The sequence below is a fragment of the Lepidochelys kempii genome, chromosome 11 (genome assembly GCF_965140265.1).
Source record: "Lepidochelys kempii isolate rLepKem1 chromosome 11, rLepKem1.hap2, whole genome shotgun sequence".
In the NCBI taxonomy this organism is placed as follows: domain Eukaryota; kingdom Metazoa; phylum Chordata; order Testudines; family Cheloniidae; genus Lepidochelys; species Lepidochelys kempii.
In genome coordinates, this window is record NC_133266.1 from 1539085 (window position 1) to 1561848 (window position 22764).

At 57.6% G+C, this 22764-nt stretch overlaps 1 protein-coding gene across 1 annotated transcript in view; it reads left to right on the forward strand.

Annotated features, from left to right (window-relative positions):
• The window catches only part of LOC140895243 (uncharacterized), a 36354-nt gene extending 17114 nt beyond the window's left edge, over positions 1-19240 (forward strand). Inside the window, exons 2-3 of the mRNA XM_073304678.1 lie at positions 16649-16809; positions 18696-19240. Of these exons, the coding sequence (XP_073160779.1) occupies positions 16649-16809; positions 18696-18992 (458 nt within the window). The 3' untranslated portion in view covers positions 18993-19240. The remainder of the gene's footprint in view (positions 1-16648; positions 16810-18695) is intronic.
• Positions 19241-22764: the final 3524 nt, after the last annotated feature.

Below are 22764 nucleotides of genomic sequence, written 5' to 3' on the forward strand. Positions count from 1 at the left end.
GCCCGAACGGTAGGTGGGTAGGTAAAGAGTGAATCTCCCCACAGCAAGATGGGGCTTAACGCGGTCTTGCAGAGCCCAAGGTGAGACAGCTTGTTCCAGGTAATTAACCACTGGAACAACCTAGGAAGGGTTCTGGCAGGTTCTCCATCACTAGGAATTTTCACATCGAGATTGGATGTTTTACTCAGAGCTGCAGTAGCTCAAACAGGAATTAATGCAGGGCAACCCCATGGCCTGGGGCAGGCAGGAGCTTCACATTGGGTGATCACAAAGGTCCCTTCTGGCTTTGGAATCTACAAACAGGTTGATATTTCTGCGGGGGGCGGGAGCGTCTTGTGACCCTGGTAGTTTTGTTCTCTTTCAGGAAGCTAGTACAGGGTCGAATAGATCAGCTGGCGGTTTTATCGTGTTGGCTGATTAGTACTAATGGACTTGCTGGCTGGCCATGAGTTACTGGCTTAGTCTAGATGTTGCGTGTTTCTGGGCAGCTCCCCCTCGGCGGCTAGCCTGGGAAGCCCAGACCTCTCTCAGGCATGGTGGCACTGCATGGCCAGGGACGAGTGGTCAACAGCAGCCACGGCAGCAGGTGGAAACCAGGGTTCTTCTTTCCCTTGTGGAGATGGTGGCCTGGCTGGTTCCTCACCTTTGGGGCTTTTCCTGAGCGAGGCTTCTCCTGGGGAGTGTCACGGAGTGTGGGGGAGTCCAGGCCCTGCATCCCTCTTCCTAGGATTCACTGAGACTCTCAGCCAGCCAGTAAAACAGAAGGTTTATTGGACAACAGGAACACAGTCCAAAACGGAGCTTGTGGGTACCCCCAGGACCCCTCAATCACGTCCTTCTGGGGGAGCAGGGAGCTTAGACCCCAGCCCTGGGGTTCCCTGTGTTCCTCCACCCAGCCCCAAACTGAAACTAAACCCCCCCAGCAGGTTCCCTCCTGCAGCCTGTCTTCACATTCCTGGGCAGAGGTGTTACCTCCCTCTCCCCCTCCTGGCTCAGGTGACAGGCTCTCAGGTCTCCCATCCCCAGGGCACATTCCCAGGTCAACACTCCCCCCTCCCTGCTGCGTCACATCCTCACATCTCTCCCCCCTTCGAGACTGAACTGAGCAGGGTCACTGTGACCGGTGACCTGGGGAAGTTCGGGGCCTCCTCTCCGGGACAGCGCGTCCGCTATCAGGTTGGCACTTCCCTTCACGTGGACCACGTTCATGTCGTAATCCTGCAGGAGCAGGCTCCATCTCAGGAGTTTGGCGTTGGCTCCTTTCATCTGGTGCAGCCAGGTCAGGGGAGAGTGGTCGGTGTAGACGGTGAAGTGTCGCCCGAAGAGATAGGGCTCTAGTTTCTGGAGGGCCCACACCATGGCCAGGCACTCCTTCTCGATGGCCGCGTAGTGTTGCTCCCGGGGTAGCAACTTCTTGCTCAGGTACACAATGGGGTGTCTCTCCCCCTTTTCATCCTCCTGCATTAACACCGCCCCCAGTCTCATGTCGGAGGCGTCGGTGAACACCACAAAGGGCTTGTCAAAGTCTGGGTTTGCCCGAACTGGGCCACTGACCAGAGCCTCCTTCAGCGCCCGGAAAGCCTCCTGGCACTGCTCGGTCCAGACCACCTTGTCTGGCTTCCCCTTCTTGCATAGCTCGGTGATGGGGGTGGTGATGGCGCTAAAGTGGGGCACAAATCTTCGGTAGTATCCTGCCAGCCCAATAAAGGCTTGGACCTGCTTTTTGGTGTGGGGAGCGGGCCAGTCTCTGATCACCTCCACCTTGGCTGGTTCCGGCTTTAGGCGGCCGCTCCCCACCCGATGGCCCAGGTAAGATACTTCCGCCATCCCCACCTTGCACTTCTCCGCTTTTACAGTCAGCCCAGCCCCCTGGAGTCGGTCCAGCACTTGTCTAACCTGGGACACGTGGTCCTCCCAGGTCTGGCTAAAGACACAGATGTCATCAATATACGCCACGGCAAAACTCTCCATCCGCCTCAGGAGCTGGTCCACCAGGCGCTGGAAGGTGGCCGGCGCTCCCTTGAGGCCGAAAGGCAGGGTCAGGAACTCATAGAGCCCCAGAGGGGTGATAAAGGCCGATTTCAGCCGGGCATCTGCATCCAGCGGCACTTGCCAGTAGCCCTTTGTAAGGTCCATGGTGGTAAGGTACCGAGCTCCTCCCAGCTTGTCTAGGAGCTCGTCCGGCCTGGGCATGGGGTAGGCATCAGATACAGTGATGGCATTGAGCTTCCGATAGTCCACACAGAACCGGACCGACCCGTCCTTTTTGGGGACCAGCTCCACCGGCGAGACCCAAGGGCTGGCAGATGGCTGGATCACCCCCAAAGCCAGCATGTCCCGGACCTCTCTTTCCAGGTCCTGAGCAGTTTTCCCTGTGACTCGGAAGGGGGAGCATCTTATCGGCAGGTGCGACCCTGTCTGCACCCAGTGGACAGTCAGATTAGGGCGTCCAGGCTGGTTGGAAAACAGCTGTCGGTACGGATGCAGCACCCCCCTGACCTCAGCTTGCTGGGCAGGGGTTAGCTGATCCGAGAGGGGAATTGTTTCCAGGGGGGAACCAGCTCTGGTCCCAGGGAATAGATCTACTAAAGGGTCATCTCCCTGCTCTTCCCACTGTCCACACACGGCCAACACCACATTCCCCCTGGCATAATATGGCTTCATCATATTCACATGGTACACCCGGCGGTGGTGCGCCCGGTTTGACAGCTCCACCACATAGTTTACCTCCTTGAGCTGCTTGATGACCTTGAAAGGGCCCTCCCAGGCGGCCTGTAGTTTGTTCTTTCTCAAGGGGATGAGAACCATCACCGGATCCCCGGTGGCATAGGCACGGGCCCGCGCCGTGCGGTCATACCAGACCTTCTGCTTCCTCTGGGCTCTGGCCAGATTCTCCCTGGCCAGGCCCATGAGTTCAGCCAGTCTCTCTCAGAAGATCAGGTCATTCTCCACCACTGACTCTCCATCGGGAGTGGCCTTCCCCTCCCACTCGTCTCTCATCAGGTCCAGGAGGCCCCTCACCCGCCTTCCATATAACAGTTTGAAAGGCGAAAATCCGGTAGACTCCTGGGGCACCTCCCTGTATGCGAACAGCAGGTGAGGTAAGTACTTGTCCCAATCCTGCGGGTGCTGGTTCATAAAGGTTTTCAGCATCATCTTTAGCGTCCCGTTAAACCTCTCCACCAGCCCGTTGGACTGGGGGTGATAAGCTGAGGCCCAGTCGTGCCGGACCCCACATTTCTCCCACAAGCACCGGAGCGGGGCCGACATGAAGTTGGAGCCTTGGTCTGTCAAGACTTCCTTGGGGAACCCCACTCGGCTGAAAATGGTCAGGAGCGCATCGGCCACGGTGTCTGCTTCAATGGAAGCTAAGGGCACTGCCTCGGGGTAGCGGGTGGCAAAATCTACCACCCCCAGGATGTATTTCTTCCCCGACCGGGTCGTCTTGCTGAGAGGCCCCACGATGTCCATGGCCACCTTCTGGAAAGGCTCCTCTATGATGGGCAAAGGTCTCAAAGCCGCTTTCCCCTTGTCCCGGGCCTTCCCCACCCTCTGACAGGGGTCACAGGATCGGCAATACTGCCGGACCGTGGTAAAGACCCCGGGCCAGTAAAAGTTCTGTAGCAACCTCTGCCGGGTGCGCCGGATTCCCTGGTGCCCTGCGAGGGGGATGTCATGGGCCAGGGACAGCAGCTTGCGGCGATACTTCTGGGGGACCACCAGCTGCCTCCTGATCCCACAGGACTCTACTTCCCTTGTGGGAGCCCATTCTCGGTACAGGAACCCCTTCTCCCACAGGAACCTCTCCTGGCAGCCTCTCCTCATGGTCCGTACCACACTGAGGTCGGCCAGGTCCCTGAGCTTCCGCAAGGAGGGATCTTTCCTCAACTCGGCCTGGAACTCAGCGGCTGGGGAAGGGATGGGGACCGGTTCCCCCTCAGTGACCAGGTCTGAGGCCTCAGCCTCTCTGAGCCGTGCCCCTCGGCGCTCCCTCCCCACCAGGGTAGGGTCCTGCGCCTCCGGTGTGGTACCCTCCCCGAGGTCAGGGTGCAGTGCCCCTCGCCGGCTCTGGCTACGCGTCACAACCAGGGCGGTCTGGGGATTGCTTGGCCAGTCCTCTAGGTCTCCCCCCATCAAAACTTCAATGGGCAAATGGTGGTGTACCCCCACATCCTTGGGGCCCTCCTTGGCCCCCCATTTCAGGTGTACCCTTGCCACGGGCACCTTAAATGGGGTCCTGCCCACCCCCGTCAGGGTCAGGTAGGTGTTGGGCACCACCCGATCTGGGGCCACCACCTCGGGCTGGGCCAGCATCACCTCCGCGCCCGTATCCCAGTATCCATTGACCTTCCTCCCATCCACCTCCAGGGGAACAAGGCACTCGCTCCGGAGGGACAGCCCCGCGCCCACCCTGTAAACTGAGCACCCTGAGTCCGGAGCCTCCAGCCCTCTGGTGGAGCTGGCCGGGGGTACTCCTCCCTCCTGAGCAGGGGATAAGCTGGCAGCCCCCCTTTCCTGGGTCGTCTGCCCCTCGTCCAGCTGGGTCCCTACCCAGTTAACCCTGGGTAGGTTGGGTCTGCTCAGTCTGTCCCTGAGCCCAGGGCACTGGGACCGTACGTGGCCTCTCTGGCCACAGTGATAGCAGCTCAGGTCACGTTGGTCCCCTCGAGCGGGTCGGAGGGGCCCGACGCCAGGCGTTCCCCTTGGGAGGGGGTTCTCCCTATTTCCCCGCTGGGAGGTCCCCTGGTGACTCTCTCTCTGCATCGGGGGGGCCTGTTCTTTTGGGACTCCTTCCTGTGACCTCCGACCAACTGTTCACAGACTCGTTGGCCAGCTGCCCTGCATGCTGGGGGTTCTCGAGCTTTTTGTCCACCAGCCACAGCCTCAGGTCGGAAGGGCACTGATCATACAGTTGCTCCAGTACGATTAGGTCAAGCAGGTCCTCTTTAGCTCGGGCCCCAGCTGTCCACTTGCGGGCATACCCCTGCATCCGGTTGGCCAGTTGTAGGTAGGTGACCTCAGGCGTTTTACGCTGACTCCGGAACCTTCTCCGGTACATCTCGGGGGTCAGCCCAAACTCGCGGAGCAGGGCCTGTTTGAACAGTTCGTAGTCCCCTGCCTCCAGCCCTGTCATCCGGCTGTACACCTCCACGGCTTTGGGGTCCAGTAAGGGGGTGAGAAACTGGAGCCTGTCTGCAGGGTCAACCCTGTGCAGCTCACAGGCATTCTCAAAGGCCGTCAGGAAGCTATCTATGTCCTCCCCCTCCTTCCGCTGGGCCAGGAAGCACTTATCAAAGCTCCTTGCAGTCTTGGGTCCCCCCGCACTCACCGCAGCCGGGGCCCCACTGCTCCTCAGCCTGGCCAGCTCCAGATCATGCTGTCTTTGTTTCTCCTTCTCCTGACGCTCCCTCTCCTTCTCCTGACGCTCCCTCTCCTTCTCCTCCTGCTCATGTTGACGTTGTTTCTCCTCATGTCGACGTTGTTTTTCATGATTCTCCAGCTCCCTCATTTTCATCTCCCTCTCCCATTCCAGCCGCATCTGCTCCAGGGATGGGGAGCTCCGCCGGGAGGATCCCCTGCTGGCTGCCGGGGTCAGGGTGCCCTCGGTATTTGCTGGGCTTCCCCCAACCCCTCCCCCAGGCATAGGTAGGAAGGGTCTCGGGGTGTCCTGGGCAGCAGTCTGACCCCTCCCAGCCCGGTAAGGCCCCAGGGCCCACGCTGCGTCCCCCGGGCGGCTTCCCTCAGGGACAGGGATCGGGTCATCCAAGCGATCCCTCTCCTCCAGCTGGGCAATCAGCTGTTCCTTGGTGGACCTCCCGATGTGCAGCCCCCTCTGCCTGCACAGCTCCACCAGGTCGCTCTTCAGGCGTTTAGCGTACATCTCCCTGCTGGCCCCTCGCAGGCCGGGCAGCTTCCCACGGTTTCCAGGAAAAGCCCCTCGTGTGCCAGTCCTTCTTGAGGTCACCGACTCTTTGCCAGGGTCAAGCTGCAGACTCCTCCGCCCCGGGACCGCTCGCTGCAATCCCCCGGGGGACCCTGTTACTGCAAAAGTCCTTCTCTCTGGTCACACATTCCCAGGGGTTAACCACCCTCCGAAACCGTCTCTCTCTGAATCTTCAGCACGCCTCGTCCCCGTCAATCCCCCTTCCATTTTACTGCTCCCCAGTCACTTACTGCAGGAAGTGCCGTCCACGGGGTGCAGTACATCCCACCGCTGCCACCAGTTGTCACGGAGTGTGGGGGAGTCCAGGCCCTGCACCCCTCTTCCTGGGATCCACTGAGACTCTCAGCCAGCCAGTAAAACAGAAGGTTTATTGGACAACAGGAACACAGTCCAAAACAGAGCTTGTGGGTACCCCCAGGACCGCTCAGTCAAGTCCTTCTGGGGGAGCAGGGAGCTTAGACCCCAGCCCTGGGGTTCCCTGTGTTCCTCCACCCAGCCCCAAACTGAAAACTAAACCCGCCCCCCCACAGCAGGCCCCCTCCTGCAGCCTGTCTTCACATTCCCGGGCAGAGGTGTCACCTCCCCGTCCCCCTCCTGGCTCAGGTGACAGGTTCTCAGGTCTCCCATCCCCAGGGCACATTCCCAGGTCAACACTCCCCCCTCCCTGCTGCGTCACATCCTCACAGGGAGTTTCTTGGCAAATCAGAATGGGGTGTTCTCCTTCTGAGGTCACTGGCTTCACCCAGTGGGGTTGGATTAGGTGAGAACCGCCCCATTCTGGGACTTTCTGTCTCAGAAGGACTCCACAGGTCCTTGTGTTTGAGCCAGTGAGGTCAGGGGTCAGCCCACAGCCACGAACCACCTGGCAAGTCTCGACTCAGAAACCATCTCAGGCCGCACGGGTAGCCCAGAGCTGGAACTGATGGTTTTACAATTCCCACGCGCAATTCAGTTTCTAGCTACAGGCCCCTCCCTGCCCCACGCGGTGCAGCAAGGCAGAGAGCGGGCAGGGCTCCCTGCAGACACAGCCGGAGCCCAGCCAGGCCTTACGTCCCCCATGTCCCCGAAACACACGCCCAGCGTTTGCTTTGGAGTCCTGCATGTATTATTCCTGCAGACCTCCAGGTACGTGTGTTTCTGGGGCCTGTGTGGACACAGGAAGCCATGGGTGGGTCTGAAATCTGATTCAAGTTGGTCTCTGCATGGAATTTCACAGCTGCTGCCCTCAGCTGGTGTAACAGGGCTCGCCCGTGCCAGGGCACCCTTGTGTGGCCAACCACAGCAAGGCAGAAAGTTCCTGCCTCAGTTTTCCTAAGGCAGGTGGAGCTGCCCATCCTCCCCGCCACCGATCAGACCAATGGTCACCTCCCCCACCCAGGAAAGGAATGTTGTCCTTCCCAGAGTCATGTTCAAGCCCTGCTTCTGGGCACAATTTATTTGTATCGGTGCAACCCTCAAACAATTCCCAAAGCCTCAAAGTAAAATGCAGCCATTCCCCACCCCCATTCCTGGGGCCGCCTCCAGGCTGCCCACCCGAGATCCCCCACCTACTGCGTTCCCCAGTTCTTCTGCCCCCCTCCCTGGGCCAGCCACCTGTGAGAGGCCAGGCCTCTTCCCCAGGGCCAGCGCTCCTATTCCAGGGCCGCTGCGTCTGGCAGTTCTCCTCGCTTGGTGCAACTCTTCTCCTGCAGCCTCAGCTTGGCCTCGCTGCGGCGCTCCACTCCCCAGGCCCCTTCATGGGCAAGTCCTGCTATTGCCGAGCAGCTTCTCATGGGAACCTCCCTCTGGAGTCAACCTCTTTCTCCGGGCCCAGCCTGCCCTGACTGAGCTGGTTGTGACAGGTTCAGTCACAGAGACCCCCATGGGACTGTCACCTGACGCGCTGAAATGACCTCTGAGCCCTTTTTCCCTGCCAGCTTGGGACTCCAGAACCCTGCCTTGCTGAGCCGGACATGCCAGCCCGCTGCAACTCAGACCCAGGTCTGGTCCATGCCCCCAAAGCTGCAGACTTTAACCAAAAACTGCTCAGCAGGTCACCTGTCTCCAGCACCCAGACACGCAGCTCCCAGTGAGATCCAAACCCCAAATAAATCCATTTTACTCTGTATAAAGTTTATACAGGGTAAACTCATAAATTGTCCGCCCTCCATAACACTGATAGAGAGGGATGCCCAGCTGTTTGTTCTCCCAGGTATTAATCACTTACTCTGGGTTAATTAATAAACAAAAGTGATTTTATTAAGTATAAAAAGTAGGATTTAAGTGGTTTCAAGTAATAACAGACAGAACAAAGTAAGTCACGAAGAAAAATAAAGCAAAACTATGCAAGTCTAAACCTAATACATTAAGAAACTGATTACAGGTAAAATCTCACCCTCAGAGATGTTCCAATAAGCTTCTTTCACAGACTAGACGCCTTCCTAGTCTGGGTCCAATCCTTTCCCCTGGTACAGCCCTTGCTAGTTCCAGCAGGGACCTTAGGTGTTAACTAGGGATTTTCTCATGACTGGTAGCCCCCTTTGTTCTATTCCACCGCCTTTTATATCTCTGGCACAAGGCAGGAATCTTTTGTCTTTCTGGGTCCCCACCCCCCCTTCTCAATGGAAAAGCACCAGGTTTAAGATGGATTCCAGTATCATGTGACATGGTCACATGTCCTGGCAGACCCCAGCCTTCATTCTTCCAGGCCTGACTCGCAGGCACCCACTAAGGCTTGCAAGTAAACAGACCGTTTACAACCAATTGTCCTAGTCAATGGGAACCATCAAGCTTCCAAACCCCCATTAATGGCCCACACTTTGCATGATTACAATAGGACCTCAGAGTTATACTTTATATTTCTAGCTTCAGATACAAGAATGATGCATCCATACAAACAGGAGGAATATGTTCAGTAGATTATAAGCTCTGTAATGATACCTTACAAGAGACCTTTTGCAGAAAGCATATTCCAGTTACGTCATATTCACACTTATCAGCATATTTCCATAAAACACATGGGGTGCAACATCACACTGGTGTCTCCCTTTGCCCCCGGGCCTTGGTGCGGGCCTTCTGCTCAGCTCTGGCCAGTTCTCTCCCACAGCTCCCATCAGGTCTCTTCCCACCAGCTCCCAACTCCAGGTGTCTCCATGTGCTCTCACCAGCACCTTCTTAACTGCTGCCTGGCTCTTTACAGAGGCCCCCTATCAGGCTCCATTGGGAGGCAGCTAACTAGTCCCAGGTGAACTGGGCCCGTTCCCTCTTACAGGGACCAGTGACCCTGGGACAACAGGTGATTTGGGGGTGGGAGTGGATATTGGTGTGTGTGTGGGGGGGGGTAGGCCCTTTGATCCCTGCTGGGATTTTGGGGAGGGGAAGATCCCTGCAAAGGTGTGAGCCGGGAGTGTGATGTTTAACATAGTCTCCTGGCTGGCCCAGTTCTCTCTTCTCAGGAGCCGTCCCTTGGCTCTGACAGGCTTTCTCGCTATTGCTCTGGGCTCAGTCTTCTGGTTTGGGGAGGGGGGCTGAGTGGGGCACAAGGGGGTAGCTCTGGCAGCATCTGGAGCTCTCGGACCCCTTGGCCTGGCCTGGCTGTGGGACAGTAGCTGCTGGTGGCACTGGTTAGTGATCTCTCCTGCCGATGGATGAGGATCGAGTTTCCTTGCCGGCTCTTGTTTGGCCCATAAACTGCCTTGGATAGCACTGAGCCCCAGTACTGTCTGCACACCCTTCCCCAGAGCGGGCAGCTGGAGTCCCCTTCACAGCTCTAGCCATTCTTTGGGACAGTCCCCTTGGATACCCTGGTCTGCCTCGTCACCCCGGTGAGCGTGTCTCTGTGATAGCTCGTCCCTCACACCACAAATCGCAGCAACAGTCTGGCTGTGCCCAGTCCCAAAGGACCAGTCACTTACACCAGGCCAGTTGCTCTTTAGATCTCACACCAAACCGGGCGCTTGTAGCCAAGCCTGTAATAAGCTATACCAAGATTTATTAAATAGAAAAAGGAGACAAGAGAGGTTAAAGCAGGTAAACATATATATGCAAATGAGTTACAATCTTAAATTTCAAAAAGTAATAGAAGCTTTGGTAATAAGCAAGCTCTATATCATAGAATCATAGGATTGGAAGGGACCTCGCAAGGTCGTCTAGTCCAGTCCCCTGCTCTCATGGCAGGACTAGGCGTTACCTAGACCGTCGCTGACAGGGGTGTGTCTAACCTGCTCTTAACGGTCTCCGGAGATGGAGATCCCACCACCTCCCTGGGCAATTTATTCCAGGGCTTAGCCATCCTGACAGGATGTTTTTCCTAATGTCCAACCGAAACCTCCCTGGCTGCAATTGAAGCCCATTGCTGCTTGTCCTGTCCTCAGAGGTTAAGGAGAACAATTCTTCCCCCTCCTCCTTGTAAGAACATTTATGTACTTGAAAACTGTTCTCATGTCCCCCCCTCAGTCTTCTCTTTTCCAGACTAAACAAACACAATCTTCCCTCATAGCTCATGTTTTCTAGACCTTTCATCATTTTTGTTGCTCTTCTCTGGACTTTCTCCAATTTGTCCACATCCGTCCTGAAATGTGGTGCCCAGAACTGGACGCAATACTCCAGTTGAGGCCTAATCAGCACAGAGCAGAGTGGAAGAATTACTGCTCGTGTCTTGCTTACAACACTCCTGCTAATACAGCCCAGAGTGATGTTTGCTTTTTTTGCAACAGCATTACACTGTTGACTCATATTTAGCTTGTGATCCACTATCACCCCCAGATCCCTTTCCGCAGTGCTCCTTCCTAGGCAGTCACTTCCCATTGTGTGTGTGTGTACCTGATTGTTCCTTCCTACGTGGAGCACTTTGCATTTGTCCATATTGAATTTCATCCTGTTTACTTCAGACCATTTCTCCAGTTTGTCCAGATCATTTTGAATTTTAATCCTACCCTCCAAAACACTTGAACCTCTCTCAGCTTGCTATCGGCCGCAAACCAGAAGTGTACTTTCTAAATCATTGATGAAGATAGGGAACAGAACCGGACCCAGAACTGATCCCTGCGGGACCCCACTCGTGATGCCCTTCCAGCCTGACTGTGACCACTGATAACTACTCTCTGGGAGCGGTTTTCCAACCAGTTTTGCACCCACCTTATAGTACAGGTTGCATTTCCCTAGTTTGTTTATGAGGTCACACAAGACAGTATCAAAAGCCTTACTAAAGTCAAGATAGACCACATCTACCGTTTTCCCCTAGCCACAAGGCTTGTTACCCTGTCAGAGCAAGCTATTAGGTTACAGGTTTCAGAGGAGCAGCCGTGTTAGTCTGTATTCGCAAAAAGGAAAGGAGGATTTGTGGCACCTTAGAGACTAACCAATAGCTACAGCTCACTTCATCGGATGCTCAAATAAATGGGTTAGTCTCTAAGGTGCCACAAGTCCTCCTTTTCTATTAGGTGACTGTTACTTATCACCTCATTATCTTCTAGGTGTTTGCAAATTGATTGCTTAATGATTTGCTCCATTATCTTTTCTGGTACAGAAGTTAGACTGACTGGTCTGTAATCCCCGGGCTGTCCTTATTTCCCTTTTTATAGATAGGCACTAGCTTTGCCCTTTTCCAGACCCCTGGATCTCTCCCATCTTCCATGACTTTTAGAAAATAATTGCTAATGGCTCAGAAATGTCCTCAGTCAGCACCTGGAGTATTCTAGGATATATTTCATTATATGTCTTTTAGGACTAACCAGTGCTAAACACTGGGGATCTCTTACTTATGCCTAGTAAACTTTGCACCTGAGAGTCCAAGAAGCACAGAGATACAGTTCCTTCTTGGTAGGGGTTTTTATTCCTGTTCTCCCCTGTGTCCAGAGCTTCAAGCTCAGCTGGTGGGAGGAATCCACTTGCAAGACTTATCTTCATGGGGGCTGCAAAACCAGCAATGTCTTTTGTCCTCTTTTTCGTCTCACAATAGCCATAGGGAGTTGGACTTTCTCTCTTGGCCAGGACATAACACCTTCAGCTGGAGACCAGCACTTCACACTAGTTAATGTCTATCTCCTGCCTGGTGATTTACAGAGTCACAGAGACTCTCAATACAAATGCTCATATATTACCATGCAACACGGCACACCACTGTTACAACTGAGATTAATGCTGGAAGCCACTCACAAGCATTCAATTAAGTCTAAACACTAAACATGTTCTTATAATTCTAATAAAGATTTGAATAGCTCTAACACAGGGTAGCCAGGCTAGTCCTAGCTATGTATCTCAGGGTTCAGTTGAAACATGGGGACCTTGGCATGAGCTGGCCCCTGGTCTGCCAGAGTCATGAAGGTCTGAGTTCTAGTCCTGCTTTTGCTGAGTTTCCTATTAGCCATGGTGTATGACACAGTCTGATCTCTCTAGGTTCTTACATGGCACCTGGCATCCGGACACCTAGGAGTCAACCCAGTGCAACTTTATAACGTTCAGTTAATGCAACATCCATAAATTCCCGCCTGACACATCATTAACTCAGTGGCTTAGCCCCAGTTAATTGACTCCTGTTTGTAAAGAGCGCTGACAATGGAAAGTGCTGTCTAAGGGCTGCACACTGTTATTAGCTCAGGGAGGTTCCTTCCTGGTACCTTTGACTTCAGTTCCCATGCCGACAATTTCCCTGTTTTGCTGCTTTGTCCGTATACTTCTCATGGGCATGTGAATTTTGAGCAAGCACTTCAGGGTCGCCTGCATCAGTGCGGGTGGGCAGAGGAGGGGTGTCCCTGTGCAGAGCCTATGAAATTCCGCCCTTTTTGGCCCCATCTATCCATGAGATCCAGGTCACATCCATGTTTCAGTTCCTTTAACACCTCCCAACCTCCCCCTTGCCTTCCTGGCTACTATCTGCTTCCTCAGTACACTTCTTGAGATGATTGCCCTGCAGATGTCAGTCCATGAATCAACTGACAGCTTTAACCCTTCGAACCCTGGCACTTTGCAGCTGGCTGGCCCAAGGAGGTCTCAGTGTTTGGGGTGTGTGGCACTGCGGGTGGCAACAGGTTAACAGACCCTCCGCTTATTTCAGGTGTTTTCTTGCCTGGAGATAGCAAAGGTTGATCCTCTTGTAGAACCAAAAGGGGCAAATTCCATGTGTGTCGGTTTGTTTTCATCCAAGCCTCTGCCCCTGATTTCACTATCAGCCACTGGGAGATGTGGGGCGGGCGGGTAGCAGCTGCGCTTTGCAGACTCCTACAAAGATCCATTTCCTCCTGCGTATTAAGGGGGCTTCTTCTGGAAAGGAGGGCACGGTGTATTCCTTGTAATATTACTGGGAGCCACCAGGCAGTGCTGTTACAGATATTCTGACAAGTTTCATTTACCTGACTGTAGGGACGGATAGATCTGGAGATGACAACAATGTTTGTTGTCAGCTGTGGTGCAGTTCTAAGTGGTTCCCTGCCGGAGTCTGAGTCTCCCTGCCTGAGAGCTCCTAGCTACACTCCCACGCCAAAGCCACTAATAACCCTCGGTGCCAAAGCCTCACATCCTGATTCAGTGCGATGCAGTGCTTCGTAAAGAGCAGTGGTATCTCAATGTGCATCAAGTTTCGATTTTACAGGGGTGTCCAGTCTATAGTAGGGTTTAAAACATGAAATCACCACCTTCTGGTGACACCTTCCGTCAGCTTGTGTGGCGAAGGCCGGTGAGGTCAATGGCTGATCTGTTGGAAGTCCGAGGGGGGAGAGTAGTGACTGACAGCTGCATGGGATACAGTGACAGACCTGTAAAGCACCCTGCATCCCAAAAGGCCCAAAGTGCTTTACAAACCATATGAATCAACTCCCTTACCCCCGGAGGGCAGCCTGTTGGGCAGTGCTAAATGCCCCAGCAGGGGAGTGGAGGGCAGGAAGTGAGCAGAATGCCTCACTCAGGGGGCTCTAGGGAAGAGGAATAGGATGACCAGAGCTGGAGTGGGGCCAGGACTCCGGGGTTAACACCCCAGCTCTCACAACGAGCATCTCTGGATCGTTAGTGACCTGTTATTAAACCTCAACATTACAGCTCGGAGCCAGAGGGAAGAGCATCACTGACCTCACTTTCTACAGCCCCCTGGGACTCCCATCCTGGCTCAGCCCCCCTGGCTTAGTTTATGGGACCAGAGAAGGGCAATGTTCAAGGTGCCATGGGCGCAGGCTAGATGTGAGATGCATCTGCTAAAACGGAGCTAAAGTGTGTGACTGGCTCTGAGCCGCCTGGCGGAGAAGTGCTGGAGGCAGGCAATGTATTCAGTATTCCTGGTTATGAAGGGTGGTGCAAACTCTCCTGGCAGAGCCGCTGGTTCCGGGGCCCTGGGGCAGATCTCCTGGGTGTCAGATGTTCAGTGGTGAGTAGCACCCTGCAATCTCATGGTGTTAAATCCACTTGGTGCTCCGGCACTGTGGATTTGCTCCCTTTTCCGATGGGCATTTCAGCGTCTCTGGTTGGGAAGCTAAAAGCTGATCTGGAGATCCTACCCTTCGCCCACCTCGTTCGCTGCCACCCTGCCCCTTGTGCCGTCATTGCACCAGTGCAACAGACCACGGCCTGCATTTGCAGCGTGGCACATGTGCCTTGCATGGGTGGGGATCAGCCCCATGCGGCCTCTCCAGCATGGGCATGCTGCCAGCTTTGCAGGCTGATAATGCTCACTAGCTCTCTCTGCTTGGGGGGATCTGCCTCAGCTTTGCATTCCCAGCCCCCCGCCTCGCTCTTCCCGGAGCCGTCTCCAAGCGCTGTGACACGCCCAGGGACTGGGCTGCAGCCTGACCCCGGGCAGTCTCTCTTGTCACCCCTCCATCTCCTGCTCAGCATTTCACACCCCGCCAGGGCCCTGCTGGTTTCAATAGCTGCTGTTCTCCTAAAGAAGGGCTGTAAAAGTGGAGCCCCAAAGAGACAATAAAGAGGGCTGAGTGGAGATGAAGGGGGAATCAAACAGTGCGTGCCCTGTCCCTGCCATGCAGGGAGACGAGCGCGCCGGGTTCTCAAAGACTCTTTTGTTCCTCTCCCTCCTGATTCAGCAGGGCCCTGCGATAAAGGGTGATTAGCGAGATAGCAGGCCCGGGGCCCCGCTCCGTGGGCTGCTGCCCTTATCGCAGACTTTGGCAGCTGGGGGTAATCAAATACACTTCACGCTAATCAAGGAGTTTTCATTTCGCTAACGGAATCGATTTTAATCGCCAAACGAGCCCTGATAACGACACTGCCAGTTTAATATCAGCTGGGCAATAAAACCATTATTGGACAACCAGGCGATGACAGCGACACTTAGCGCTCCGCACCCCCTGTTGTGCCCCGGGGCCGGGGGGCACTGCATCGCCAGCCTGCGCCGGGGTCCTCTGGGGAGCCCTGCTGGCTCTTGGGGGCTGGGATGTGGCCGGGCAGGGGCTCCATGGGGAGCAGCATTGGCTACCAGGGAGAGGCCTCGTTTCCCTGGGACTGCGCCAGGTGTTCACACACGCGCTGCTCAGCTTCTGCTCCTCCGAAGGGAGAGCGTCCCCTAGCGAACCACCACGTCCTCCGGCACATGGGCTGGCCAGTGGGGCCTGGCCCCCGGGGCTGGCCCTGCTCAGCCCGGGAGAGCTCCACCCAAGCTGGTTTGGGTGCAGACAGTCTCGGCAGCAGAATCCCAGCTGGGACGGGGCCAGTTTGCTGGGCCAGGGGCCCCAGCACGGTCTGGCCTTGCGTGACTTCCCCTTTCTGTGCCCCTCGGCGGGTCTGCGATGAAGCGACCCTCAGTGCCCACATGCTACGAATTCTCCTCCCCACGGGCGGCAGGCACAGTAGGCCAGGGGAGGCCAAGTGTGGCCCCGCCCATGCTTCTCCCTGTGGCCCCGCCCACGCGGCTCCTCTCCCCATCCCCCCCACCTTTTCGCCTCCCCCCCGCAACCCCCCGCCCACTGCTTGTGCCTCTTCACCCCCAGAGAGGCAGAGAGGTGCAGGCGGTAGGCAAGGGGTCTAGGGTGGAATAGGGGCGGAGCGGGGAGCGGGGTCTGGGGTGGAATAGGGGTGGAGCGTGGGCGGGGCTTCGGAGGGTGAGCGGGGGCAGGGCAGGGGGCGGGGCCATGGTTCAGGCACTGGTGGCTCCTCCCACTTCTAGGGAGCTTCCAGCTTTCAGGCCCAGGCTCCCGCCTGCCTGTAGTGACGTCCCGCACCCAGGCTGTCCCGCCACCCGCACTGTCCCTCCGCCCAGGACACTTCTTCCATCTTCAGGAAGCGCCTGCCCCCCTCCTGCTCTCACCCCCGCCCAAAGGGGCATCAGGCTTCCCTCGCCCATGCCCTCCAGCCAGCCACCATCTCCCCCGAGTGCCCACCTGTCAGCTTAGCAAGGGCGTCCCGTCTGCCCCATCCTCCCGCCTCGCCTAACCCTGGGTCACCTCAGCGAAATGCCTCCTGGCTCAGCCTTGTCTTCATGGGACACGGCTCCCGAATTCCTGCTGCCCAGCCCCACCTCGTGCCCCGCGCCCTTTCCCCAGCAGCCCCGTCTGCTCCCCCGCTGCCGTGTCTAGCCATGGCCCTTAGCTAGCGCCTGCTGCTGGGGGGTGGGGAGGGGGGCTGAGCACCTTCCACTCTTTAGCGGCTGCCCCCTCGGGTGCCCCCCTGCAGGGCAGAGCAGCGTGAGCATCCGACCGAGCCCTGCCCAAGGTCAGGTGCGGTAAAGCAGGGACTTGGCCCTGGGTCCAGCCGCCCGCTGACCTGTGCCCGCTCGTTGCATTTCAGCCACTCCGCAGTCCGGCCTGATGGGCAAATGCCGCCGGCCCCGCACGGCCTTCACCAGCCAGCAGCTGCTGGAGCTCGAGAACCAGTTCAAGCTCAACAAGTACCTGTCCCGGCCTAAGCGCTTCGAGGTGGCCACGTCGCTGATGCTGACCGAGACCCAGGTACCGTCCCTGTGCGGGCGGGGGAGGGGCGGGAGTCGCCCACTGGCCTCCCTCTGCACCTACGGGCGAGGGGCGGAGCCGATGGGCCCTGGGCTCCCGTCCTGCAATGGTGACCCCAGAAGATTTGGCTCTTTTACTGGCACAGCGACTCCATCCAGAAGCCAGTCAGCCAGCGGCAGGGCCCGTCCCCGCGCTGTGCTCCGGGGCTGCTGGTCTGGCACCCTGGAGGCGTGTGCCCTGTTCTGGGACCCTGGGCTGATTCTAGCCCCTCTTGTCTGCGGGCGTGTGTGTGTCCCCTACAAAATGCTGTATCCCTAAGACTCAGCTCCTGGGGCCCCTCCTAACCCCAACCTCCAGGGCAGCCGCGCTCCCCACATTCTAGCGCTGGGGCTACTGGAATCCCACCCCGTGACCCTGATTCTCCGCGACACCGTGTCTGTGCTTGGAGTGGGCATTGGGGGCTGGTAGTTAAGGCGGCTTTAACCTTTCTGCTCCCTGTATTCTAGGGCAGTGTGGGCATCTGCCCAGCCCCCAGTGTAAGTTAGAGCAGCCTCAGAGCTGCTCTAAATGTCTCCCCAGTGCCCGGTGGACCTAGGAGGCAAAGGGCAGCTGTAGCGTGGAGCACTCTGGCCATGCCCTTGATCCACCCCGTATACCGGGGGCTGGGAGCAGGGCAGTTATAAACCCTTTATACCAGCTTCTGGTGTGTGTGTGTGGGGGGATCCTCAGGGGGCTGTCTGTGCCTACTCCGGAGCCCCTTTACACTCCCAGAAAGGCGTAACTCAGGATCCGACCCAGCAGCCTCATCCTGGGAGGAGAGCACCTGTCAGGGAGGGCGCCCACGCAGCTACATGGAAATAGGTATTTCAGATCCTTCCCTACCATCAGTCATGTGACTCCCCCCTGCCCCGGTCTCTTGGCACTCGACTGGAGAGGGCCCCGGGGCAGGGGAAAGGGGATTTGGCCTCAGGACAGTCACCCGCTGCTTCCCTTCCTTCAGCCAGAGAGCTGCGGGCTCTGGGCTCAGCTCCTCAGCTAGGCAGGGCGGGGTCAGGTCAGTGCTTGGCTGCGAGACCTCGGAGGAAATGTCAGAGTGCTGCAGCAAAGGGTGGCAATGAATGGGTACAGGCTGCTCTTGGGGTGGACCCCAGAGTGGGGTGCTGTACTGAAGGGATTGGGTGGGGTTATCCCTGGAGGGGGTGATCTCCAGGGCACATGACCCGGGAGGGGGTGATCTCCAGGGCAGGTGACCAGGGAGAGGGTGATCTCCAGGGCGGGTGACCCGGGGGAGGGGGTGATCTCCAGGGCGGGTGACCAGGGAGGGGGTGATCTCCAGGGCGGGTGACCAGGGAGGGGGTGATCTCCAGGGTGGGTGACCCGGGGGAGGGGGTGATCTCCAGGGTGGGTGACCCAGGGGAGAGGGTGATCTCCAGGGCGGGTGACCAGGGAGGGGGTGATCTCCAGGGCGGGTGACCCGGGGGAGGGGGTGATCTCCAGGGCAGGTGACCCGGGGGAGGGGGTGATCTCCAGGGCGGGTGACCCGGGGGAGGGGGTGATCTCCAGGGCGGGTGACCAGGGAGGGGGTGATCTCCAGGGCGGGTGACCCGGGGGAGGGGGTGATCTCCAGGGCGGGTGACCAGGGAGGGGGTGATCTATTAATTTGTTCGGCCCCTTGGGGTAGGGACTCTCTCACCGGGTGTCGGTCAGCGCCTGGCCCAGCAGGGCCTGGCTCTGTGCTCCTGGCAGTATAAGGTGTCTCAGTGAGAAACAAGGAAGCGTGTGCCGTGCCCCGCCCCGGGGCTGGTGGTTGTCAGCGCTGGGAGAGGCTGCCCCCGGGTGCAAGGCTGGGGAAGCTCTATAGTCGCCCTCCTGTCGGTCTTCTGCAGGTGAAGATCTGGTTCCAGAACCGCAGGATGAAGTGGAAACGCAGCCGGAAAGCCAAAGAGCAGGTGGCCCAAGCCGAGGCCGAGAAGCAAAGAGGGGTCAGCAAAGCTGCCGAGAAGCTGCTGCCCAGCGAGCCGCAGCGGCAGGAGGAGGGCCCTGGATTTAACAGGCACGGTGCGAGCGTGGAGATCCTGCACCGCTGTGCCGCAGAGCTCGGCTACAGCCCGGGCTCCTCGTGCTCCGGGGAGGAAGAGGAGCGCTTCAGCTCCACAGACAGGAAGATCGGCTCAGCGTTATGAAAGGCAGCCCCGGGCGATCACCCCAGGAAACAGAGCAGGGAGAGCAGCCCGGAGCCGGGGCGAGGGGGCCGGGGCCAGCCAGATGGAGCCGGCTCTGGGGCCACCTCTGCTGCTAGCAGACTGAGAGACCCAGCCCAGGCCGCGGCACTGGGGAGACTCTGCGGCACCTGCCCGTCTCCTTTAATTTATGTGTGTTTGGATTCTATTTAACTCGTAATTATTCTGTCAGTGTGTACTGGGGGGCTGGGGGCAGGGGGGGCTGGACTGAGACCCCTCCCCCGCGCTTCCCCCATAAAGATGTTTGCTACAGTGTATCAGCAAGCTGGTGCTTTTCCTTGCAAGGGGGCCAAGACCAATAAATACGGGGTATGGCCCCTCCTTTCCCCCCACCACGAGCGGCTCTGCTGAGAGCCGGGGGTATGGGTCTCACAGACGAGGGTGCAAGGGCAGGCCTGGAGGGGGCAGCGCTGGACAGGCCTAGATCAAAGCCTCTGCCGGGTGCTGAGTGAGGAGGCCCTGGCTGGTGGACATTAACATGCCCCCCAGGAGGGAGCCCCGGCCCCATGCCACCGCACTCATCCCCCGCCCTGTGTGGGACACCCCCTGCCCTTTTCCTGACCCACATTCTCCACAAGACCCCCAGCGAATTCACGGGAGAGAGAGCCCAGGGCTCCTTGTTTTGCATTTTGACTCCTCTCAATGCATTTCTGACCCCTAGAGAGCAGTGGCTGGCCATGGACTCCTTAATGCTTTATGGTGCAGATCCACGGCCAGTGCCCTGCTGGCTGCCGGAGCTGCTGCAGGGTCAGTTTCTTGTTGCCTGCACATGGAGAAGGGGGTTTGATCAATGAGCTGCAGGATTTGGTCCTTACTGATGCATGCAAGGAAGTATCTGCTCACCCTGACTTCCCTTCGCATTGGCTGTGAGCCTAGGAACCCTGCTAGACAGTGTATGCAGAGGGTAACGCAGACCCTTGGTGTGCCGGCACCGAGGTGGGTATCATCTGCCCCAGGGTCAGAGCCACGGAGGGACAACTACACCACTCTCATTTTGCCAATTCTAAGGGCTCTGCAGCAATGTATCAAACGCTGGAAGGTAACCAGTCTCCCGTGCTGCCAGCCCTTACCCAGCCATGCAGCTAACCAACTACCCCAGCCCCTACCCAGCCATCCAACTAACCAGCCACCTGTCCAGCCATCCCCTAACCAGCCATCCAACCAACCAATCACCTGTTCTGCCAGCTCCTACTCAGCCATCCAACTAACCAATCGCCTGAGCTGCCACCCACTACCCAGCCATTCAACTAACCAATCACCCATCCTGCCAGCCCCTACACAGCCATCCAACTAGCCAACTGTTCATCTTGCCAATCCCCATTGTGACGGATCCCTGGGGTGCAACCTGAACTGTGGGACTGCTGAGCCCCTGTCCCACCAACCTGGGCTGGCCCTCACACTGTGTGATGCTAACCTCAAGTTGCAGACCTCTGACAGGCACTGCACTCACACAGCCATCCACACCCAGCTGAGTTACAGCCACTCATGGACCATCAATAGGGAGGCTCCAGCCAGTTCCCCCGCTCCACAGCCTTGCACCTCAGAACGGTACCGACTTGCACTGTGCAGAAGTCTGGCCAGTGTAAGTCCATTTGCTAGTTCGCCAAACCGACAACCGGGTACTGGACGTGCAACCACCCTTGTAACCTGAGCTGAGATTCCCCAAGTGCTTCCACCGAAACACACGGCTTTAGGTCAAATGTCAAACAGGGTTATTAACTCCAGACAGAGAGACTGTACGGCATTCTAAGTGGTAGGTCAGAGATCCTTACCTCAGAAATAAAAATAGAGACGCGCATTCTAAATCCCAAACTTTTAGTCTAACAAAGAGTTGAATCATGCAGCTTTTCTCACCCTGACAGATGGCACAAGCAGGTCACAGTTCCTCAATACACGGGCTGGGACTCCCTTCCAGCCTGGGGACAAACTTCCCCAGTTCAAAATCTTTGTCCTCCAGATGTTCTTCCAGGTGTTGTGTTGAGGTTGGGTTGGGGGTGGGGGGGAGATGCCAAGTGATGATGTCACTTCCCCTCTTTTATACTTTCTTCGAGCTTGCTGGAACATCTTTGCTGTGATGTGGGGGTCAGGCAGTCCCTATTGGTCAAGCAGTCTCCATTGCATCTGGAGTGTGACACTGAAAATCAGCCTGCCCCACATCATGTGCAGCACAGGCCGCTGGACCCCTGACGGAGTTCAGCACCTCCCCACCGCCCCTCGCACACCCTTTCTGGTTGTAAATCATCCACTAGCTAAACCGAAGCAAAGCCCCACAGTGGGACAGCCCCAGGGAGCCCGTCCTAGCCAGCCCTGGGGAGCCCACAGTGGGACAGCCCTGGGGAGCCCCACACACTCTGAGAGCTCAGCCCCAGGGCACGGGCTGCGGAGAGGACCCCCGCACACTCCCTGGAGCTCTGTGTGTGGGTCTCGAGCTGGGCATGCAGAGTGAGGAATCACTTTTGAAGTGCTGGTCTGCCCGCCCGTCCCTCCCAGCCCCCGGAGGCAGGCGAGTCAGTTGCTCCCCCGTCAGACAGGTGCAGCAGGGGGCAGTGGCTTGCCCCAGCTGTGAGTGGCCGCACTGGTACCCCTGACTGTCCTCCCTGGGGGAGGCGATTTCTCCCTTCCCCCCTTCCAGACCCATGCCCAGGAGGGCCCAGCCAGCCTGCCCGCAGAGCAGCGCCGAGCAGCCCCTGGCCAGGCTGCCAGTGACTGCGGCTCTAATGCAGACAGCCTCATGTGCCAGGCCCCTTCTCCCCACCTCGGAGCCCCAGAGAGGGATCCAGGCGCCCTGCAGTGGCCCACGCTCCTTGTTGCAGCCCCAGAGAGCGGTGGCTGCTGGGGGAGGGGGAGTGTGGTCTGCCGGGGGGCTGCGTGGGGCAGGCGCGGGGAGAGAGGCCGAGTGCGGAGGTAGAATGTGAATGCGTGAGTTCATGGGGAAGGGGAGACCGGATGGGAGGGAGAGGAGCTGAGGAGGAAGGAAGGAAAAGAAGGAAGAGGAACGCAAGGAGCGCTGGAAAGGACAGAGGCAGGAGATGTGGGAGGCAGGCCGGGCTCTGTAGGTCATGGGGTTAGGGCACAATGCGGGAGCCGGCTGCATGCGGGTCCTGCTTATACATCTTGTCCCAGCTCCATCTCTCCTGCCTCGCTCTCTTTTTACCCATCAGTCCTGCAGCTGGCAGATCAACCTTCCAGCCCAGGCTCCGGGCTGAGAGCGTCCACTCGCTGCCCTGACACGTCCCCTGCGGGTTCTGCAGCCTCCAGCTGTCTCGCTTGCACCTGGTACCCTGCAGGAGGCTCAAAGACTGGCAAAGGTTTGCACCGAGACCCCTGGGTGCCCAAGCACCAGGCTCTGCTGGAGGCTTATCCCAGCGATGGGAAAGCGGGATAGGGGCACGGGGGCGCTGGAGCAGGGAGTGCTTGGTGGAGCAGCGCATCCACACAGAGCTGAGATGAGGTTTGAACGAGCCTCATCCTGATCCTTGTGACCTCCAGGTCCAAGTGCAAACCCCAGCCTGTCCCAGTAACAGCAGCAAAGGGGAACCCAAGGGGGACAGTGGAGGACATTGAAAAATCAGTCTAAGCCTTGCAATGTTTGTCAGGCCCTCTCTAGCCCAGTGCCTGCCTTTCGGTGGGAATGACTAGCTAGCCAGCTGTCTGCGTGGGGCAAGCGTGACCCATGGTGGCTGCCTGGAAGTACTGCAGATCTGCATGCCCCATT